Genomic DNA, 7,555 nt, shown 5'->3' with positions numbered 1-7,555 from the left:
GAGCCTGTTCCTAAGCTTAATCCAGTTTATGTGATTCAGAGATGATTTGAAATTGTGGCCAGCTGCAGGAAGTAGTTTTGATTTCAGTTTTCTTTCATTGAACAAATTGATGAACACCTTTTTTGAGTTACCCTAAAATTTTCCAGCAATCAAAGGAAGTGAATAGTATTATAGAAGGCAAGGTAGATGATGTTTTGTTTTGGGGCATCTTGTGAAGTGTCAGGATGGCTATATGTTCAGGTAGGAAGGAGCGTTAAGTTCCTGCTAAGATTAAATGTAGAAAATTTAAGTATTTTGTCAGAATCTTTGGAGGGATAAAAAAAATTGAGGATATGTCATAGGGCATGTTACACAACATTAAAAGCTGTAAACCCAAACTAGCCATATTTCATAAAATGAAATTTTAGATCACTGTCTTTGTTTAGTTTCTCTGCAAGAAATTATCCTTTTTAGAATATGAAAATGCTGCTGTGTGTAATCTATTTTTTTATCTGATGTATATTCCCCACAATTTTCTATATACTTGGGTAGCACACTAGCACAAATCCTTTCAAAGAGCACACCGTTTTGGGGGAAACATATCCAGCAATATAAGCATTTAAAAAAATGTCTACAAATCATTTCTTCTTAAGTTTCACAGTCCACACCCTCTAATTACCTAAGATTTAAGATCTGCCTAATTATGACACCACCGAGACCTTCCATGTTATAGGTGCTCGATGACTGCATGAGCAGACATCATTTGTGGTTTTTATAGTCTGGTATTTGCTGAAAGTTAGCAGTAAAATTTCTCTATTTTAAAGAAGTATGATTTAAAGATTTCTGTAAAATGAAGGGCTTTGAATAGGATACACTAATCTGAATAACATCAAAGAACAAGAAGGAAATCATGACTGAAATCTCCTTAGACAAAACTTAAGCTAAAACAACTATGGTTGTTAAATGCGTCCTTTACTCCCTCTCCCTTCCCCCCCACCCATCCCCCCACAAATTCTGGCCTTCAACTGACTATAATCAATTAGCAGGGGGAACATAAAACAGGTTCTTGAATAATTATTTGGATTCCATTCAGTATATTAAAAATCATTCTCTGGTTGGGATAGGCCAAAGAGACGACTTACAGAAATACGTATAACTAGAAATTACGTTATTAAAATTCTCAATACATTAGATGTTTTCAGCACTTATTAGCCTTAATCATGAGGACACACAAGAAAAAATAGCTAATAGGTAAAGATTTAATAAAAAGTTATCTTTGGAGAGATGTACAGTGGATTCATTCTGATTTAGTCTAATACCCTAAAGTCTCATGAAATATATAGTCTTATAACTCTCCCCTTCTCTCTCTCTCCCTTTTTTCTTTCCCTGTCTCCTTCCTTGCTTCCCTTCAACCCATGTTTATTTACCAGCTGCTCTGTGCTGGCATCGTATTAGGTGCTAGGGAGAGTCAGGTGATAAATCACTTGGTGAAAAGCACATGGTCCACCAGGGAGCATAGATTTAAAGCCCAATGCACACAGTACCAAATTCCAGTTACTCCATTCCATATGAACGTGACCTTGAACAATTTCTCTGAATCTCAACTTTACTATTTGCAAAAGAGAGATATGCTTTGTCTTTTGGGCCAAAGGAGTTGGCCAAGGGTGCAGCTCATTACCTACTTCGTGGGGCTGCAAAGATAAAAAACACAGAGGGGCTTAGCATGATGCCTGATTTTAATAAATGCTCACTAGATAGTAATCATACATATCATAAAGGTGTCTATAGTTAAATGAAGGTATAAAATATACAGTTATATCCACATCTACGATCCGGAAAAAGTGCTGAGGGAGTTCAGAGGGTGGAAATACAGCTTCCCTTTGTGGAGCACAGAGAACTTTCTGAGAAAAGTGACATTAAGGCTGGCATAGAAGAATGGGCTTTGTCATGAAGGCATATGTGTGGTTGGAGGTCGGGTGGCTGGAAAGGCACGTGTACCAAGAAGTACAAACCCAGAGAGCGTGGAGATAGGACATCTCAGAACAGTGCCAATTCATTTTAGCTGGAGTGAAAAAGAATATCAGAAAAAAACAAGCAAATGTGAACTGAAAGCCAGATCATAAGGGGCTTCGCCTGCCAGGCTACTTCCCAATTTGGAATTTATTTTGTAGGCAATGAAGAATGGTTGGACCTTAGAGGGCACTACAGGAACCTGAGCCATCAGTCATCAATGCAAAGCCATGGGGTGGATTTATCCATCTTGGAGGAGGGCTGTCTCAAGGAGCTTTCTGAGAATCCTAGGTTTGACAGAGAGTTGAATTAGTTCAATCCTAAAAGAATTCAAGATATGTAAAGTGTTAGTTCACTGGCTTTAAAAATAAAGGTTTCATTATGTTTGGAACAAGTGTGATTTTCCTTTTATATTTTAAAGATCAAGCACCATGGATACAGGAACTAAAAAGGCCCATTTTAAACACTGTCAGGATGTCTAGATTCTAATTTCAAAGAGTATTATTGCCAGTACGGGACCGATCGAATTTCCGAGAGCTTCTATTAGTGGGTAATAAATTAGTTAATGTGGTTCATCTCCTCTGGCATCCCATAGTACTCCCTGCTGAGCTGTGGTTCTCACCACTGTTCCCAAGTGTGTGGACACCCTTGAGTGGAGAAGAACCGCCACCCCCAGCAATCAGGGTGGGAACAGGACCCCCAGGGAGTGAGGGGGCTGGAAGTCAGGGGGTGGTGCCCATGGGGCCACCCATCTTCCTCTGTGCTTGGGGTGGATGGATTCTTGCGTGGAAAGTGTAAACTGTTCAACGGTCCAAAGAACGATCAACCTTGGAATAGCCCGTGGGGATCACTGAATTCCACAGGGAGAGCCACCCAGGCCAGGAAAGCTTTCAGTGGAGACCTAAATCCTGATATAAAATTCAATCAGAGTTGGTACAAGTTCCTGATTTGATGTAACTGTTTTACGTTGGTTGGTTTGCTTTTTGAGCTCAAGTATAGAGCAGGGGCGATGTACGTAAACTGAAGCATGTGTGATAAAGGCCTGATAAATTATAAACTCAGTATAAGCCAACATGCGTGAGGCTTCCAAAAATACAAATGTGGTCTTAGGCTGTATAAATAGAGAAGATTAATGGAATATGAGAACTCAGAGCCACCGGAAACATGGCCTGGGCTGCCTGCGCGTTTCCCTCAGTTCCCAGCCGGGGTTGAGGGTCTGGCAGACTTGTGAGTCCCTCCTGCCTCCATCCTTTCCTCTTTCCCTCCTTCCCTTCACCTTTTCTTCCCTCCCTCTCTTCCTTCTTTCCCTCCAGTCTACGGATCGAGGGGACAAAGGGAAAGAGAATGTGTATATTTTACATTCTAAAAGAGGGAGAATTTGGAGCTGCTGCTCGCGCGGGTGGGATCCTGATGGAGACACTCACAGGGAAAGGCTGTTAACAATGCCTACCCCTTGTAGGGATTCAGGTGCTGTCCGGGCTGGAGCAGGGAGACGGACTTAATGGTCTTTTGGTTTCCCTTTGATTCCCCACATTCTACATAATTACCATCATTTGCAGGTGCCAGGCAGGTGCTGTGAGTTAGGAGCCGGAAAAAAAGATGAAACAGACTTTATTGAGGTTTGTGTCTCGAACATGTCTTTCTCCACCCAATTATGCACTGTTCCATTAGCAATGTGCCACTATGAATTATATGACTGAATTAAGGATAGTGAACTCACTCGCACATCCCTTATTAATCAGAACTGAATAAGGATTTTTTTCTCTGTTCTCATGTATTTAGGACAATAGTGAAGCAGCAATGACAACTATCCTCCCCACTCCTAACCTCCCAAATGATAAATATTTATAAATCCTTTCTAGAAAAGGCAGGCTGCTGCAGAGCTGTGCTGTAATTAGTAGACTATTTTGGTTGTCAGGAAACTGAGATACAGATATTTGTGCCATTAATGATTTAATACCCAGACCATACAAGGGGAAATTATAGTCATATTATAGCAGTCAGCCAGCTGTATCTGTTGCATAAGGCTTTTGGATTGGTAAACATAACCTTCTCTTAAAAAAAAAACAAAATGAAGTTTCTTCAGTTTATTTCAATGTTAGCTTTCAACATTCCAAAATGAGCAGCTAATAAGTTTAGGTCTAATCTCAATGGTGCAATTTTCATTTTCCTGCTAACTAAAAATGGACAGGTTAATATTTGGGGCAGGGGCGGTAGACGGAGAAAGAACCACTCACTACGTGTAAATGTTTTCTCTACGCCTAGTGCTGTGTTGATGATTCCACATAACACATGATTCCTGCTGTGTGGAGGAAAATAGACTGATATACACAAGCTCTTTAGAGACCAATGAACAGTTAAAGTGTATATACTTCTGATAACCTTCATTTAACAAATGCAGATTAAACTATTAGACATGCAAGAAATCAAGAGCGGCCGTTTACTGGTCACTTACCATGCGTGACCAGCATCATACTCAGTACTGAGAAGAATACAAGAAAAACACAAAGACACATAAATTCTTGCTGTTGATAAGCTAATGATACTAATCAGGAAGCCAGGATTAAGACCCATACACATATGAAAGAATCACTAGCATTAGAAAGCGACCCAAAATACCTTAGAGTGACATGTATTTCAGAAGGCCAGAGGTTGGGAGGAGTAGGTCCAGCCAGGGCCTGCAAAAGTGTGAGGCAAAGAAGGAGTGCCACGCTTGGAGAGGAGAAGCGTGGGGTCAGACGGCTGTCCCAGCTCCAGCCTTCAGAGCTGAGTCTCAGCTTGTAGCATCTCAGGGTCCCACCCGCTTTGGAAAGTGTGAGGATCGAAGGAAGCGTATTATTAATGACTGTTTTTCTATGCCCAAATTAGAAGGAGAAAATTGAGGTTCAGAAATTGAGCTTTGTAATTTGCTCAAGATCGTTCTTGAGCTCTCGAGTTCTTAGCAGAAGCTAACTGTCTGCTAGAAAACTCAAGCAGATAGCTCTTGCTTGAGCTTTCTTCTACAGATCTTCCTCAACTTACGATGGGGTTATGTCTCACTAAACCCATCATAAGTTGAAAATATCATAAGTCGAAATGCATTCAATACACCTAACCTACTGACCATCATAGCTTAGCCCAGCCGAACTTAAAGGTGCTCACGCACTTACATCAGCCTATAGTTGGACAAAATCATCTAACACAAAGCCTGCTTTATAATAAAGTGTTGAATATCTCACGTAATTTATGGAATACTGCACTGAAAGTGAAAAACAGAATGGTTGTCTGGGTACAGAACGGTTGTCAGTGTATCAGTTGTTCACCCTCGTGATCTCGGGGCTGAGTGGGAGTTGTGGATCTCTGCCTCTGCCCAGCATCACGAGAGAGTACTGGACCACATCTCACTAGCCTGGGAAAAGATCAAAATTCAAAGTACGACTTCTACTGCATGCATATTGCTTTTGCACCATCATAAAACTGAAATATCTTGTCGAAGCATCATACTGATTTCTGGATGCCTGCTCCAGTGCTCTCACAAATAATGATACAGCCTTCTCTGGAGCTTTGATTGTGCCATGCACATAGTAGCTGCAAAACATCATTTTATTTGATTACATCCTATGCTAGCATTATAGTAGTGGGAATGAGTGAAGAGAATCGCTGCAATCAACAATCAAAGCCCCCAGCGCTGATGTGTATCCTGAAACTCTTTTCCCTACTCTGGTAGACAAAACCCACCACTCTAGTTTTAGGTAGCAACTCTCTCTCTCTCCATATATATATCTATAGAAAGAGAGAGAGAGAGAGACAGATATATGTGTTATTTATATATTATACATTTATAATATATATTATCTATCTATATTATATAGGTTATATATATTACATTTAATGACCTTAAAATGCCAGGCATTCTAATGAAAATATTTAGTCAAGTACTTGGAAATTTGAATTAGCTGACTTTTAACTCTGATGATAAAAGGTCCAAGTGAATCCAGCACATTTTGGATATATAACTAATTGCAATTAGACCTTATAATTGAGGACATTTGAAATACGAATAAAACACTTAAAGACTCTGTCATTCCTAATTGGCTTCTTAGTACATTTCAAAGCACCTTCGGGGGATTATTCCTTATTTTTCAGTTTGCCACTCTTGTGTTCCCAAGACATCTGGGAGCTTCCCGAAGGCAGGGGGGACAGCTGACATGATGCATCTTTATCGTGGCATCAGGCACCGATGAAGTAAAGCATACTCACCAGACTGCTTGTATTTGGTATATCCCGAAATCTGTCCAAAGTTTGAAATTTCTGATTGAGTTCCTGAAACAGTTCCATATGCCTCTTCCTTGTATGCATGACCTTCTGCAAAAGAGAGTAAGATGGCTCTCGTTTCTAATCTGATTTATGCGTTAAAAGAAGAGATTTAGTATTTTGCTATGCTAATAAGGGAAATCAAGTTTTCCAGGAGCTAGAATGTCCCAGAAGATGCCAGAAATGCAAATGGTTTGCACCAAATCCTTGTCTTATGGTCCGCACTTCTGGAACATGAAGAATTGGCTATTTCTTCCACTTACAAGATTACCAAAAAATAGTTTTCTCCTGTGGGTGCATTAAAAATACAGCAGTCATTCCTCTGTAAGGTTTTCATCATTCAAAGTTAAAGCTGTTTTACAAAAATTGTTACAATATAAAAAAAAGTTTAAACATTTTGACTTATAAAGCACCACAGTCTCTCAGTGTTTGTCATGGGAGATATTACATTTTTATGTTTTATGTCTATAAACACTAAAATCTTAGCTGGCTGTACTAAAGGGGAAGCAAACTCCCAGGCCCTGCCATTTAAGGCTGACTCAAAGCACTAAAGTGTCTGAAATATAATGTGAGATCTGAAATCTTACACTTTCCCTGTGAATAGTGATTGAGCTTCGCAGAAGGAAAATCTGACCCATAGGTTTCACATATTTGTTTACAAAATAATCTTAACACTTAGAATTCAGAGCATGAATTGTGGTTGATGAGCTTCTACAACCACAGATACAAATATATTGATATCCTTCATCCCTGGTGATATACTTCTTCCAACTTCATCATAACTCAACAAATCGAGTCAGAAATCAAAAATGACCTGGGGTAAGTATAATACCACGAGCTGAATCTTTTTCTGTTACAGAGCATTTAAAAGAGCGCTAACAAAGAAGAGTTAGATAATAAATACCCTGTATTTACAAGTGTAAAGGAGAAAATACCTTCCTCTACTGTGATTTTTAAAAGTTAAAAATTTCAAAATTTTGGTGGTTCTCCAAGATTATGCCTTCGCGTTTGTGTAAGATTTTATAGTTTTTTTAAGCATGCGATTCATAATTCACCATTTGCTCTTGTGGATTGCATGGGTATACTATATTCATGCCTAAGCTAGGATTTGAACATTTGGTCTATTGTTTTAATTATCAAATATTTTCAAAAGTAAGGATTTGTTTTGAAAAAAGAAATATATCTTTGGAGGAAGATCTATAATGCCCAATTTTCTTCTCAAAAGACATTTGCGTAGAACACTTTATCTCCTTGAGAACAAAAATGGCAAAAG

At 39.2% G+C, this 7,555-nt stretch overlaps 1 protein-coding gene across 3 annotated transcripts in view; it reads right to left on the bottom strand.

The window, feature by feature from the left end:
* The window catches only part of ADGRB3 (adhesion G protein-coupled receptor B3), an 801,091-nt gene that overhangs the window by 876 nt on the left and 792,660 nt on the right, over window positions 1-7,555 (bottom strand). For all 3 annotated transcript variants that reach the window (XM_030859191.2, XM_030859192.2, XM_060283891.1), the window contains one exon: window positions 6,229-6,333. In XM_030859191.2, the coding sequence (XP_030715051.1) occupies window positions 6,229-6,333 (105 nt within the window). The remainder of the gene's footprint in view (window positions 1-6,228; window positions 6,334-7,555) is intronic.

The sequence above is a fragment of the Globicephala melas genome, chromosome 14 (genome assembly GCF_963455315.2).
Source record: "Globicephala melas chromosome 14, mGloMel1.2, whole genome shotgun sequence".
NCBI lineage: Eukaryota > Metazoa > Chordata > Mammalia > Artiodactyla > Delphinidae > Globicephala > Globicephala melas.
The sequence above is the reverse complement of the archived record's forward strand: the minus strand, read 5'-3'. Positions and strand labels throughout refer to the sequence as shown.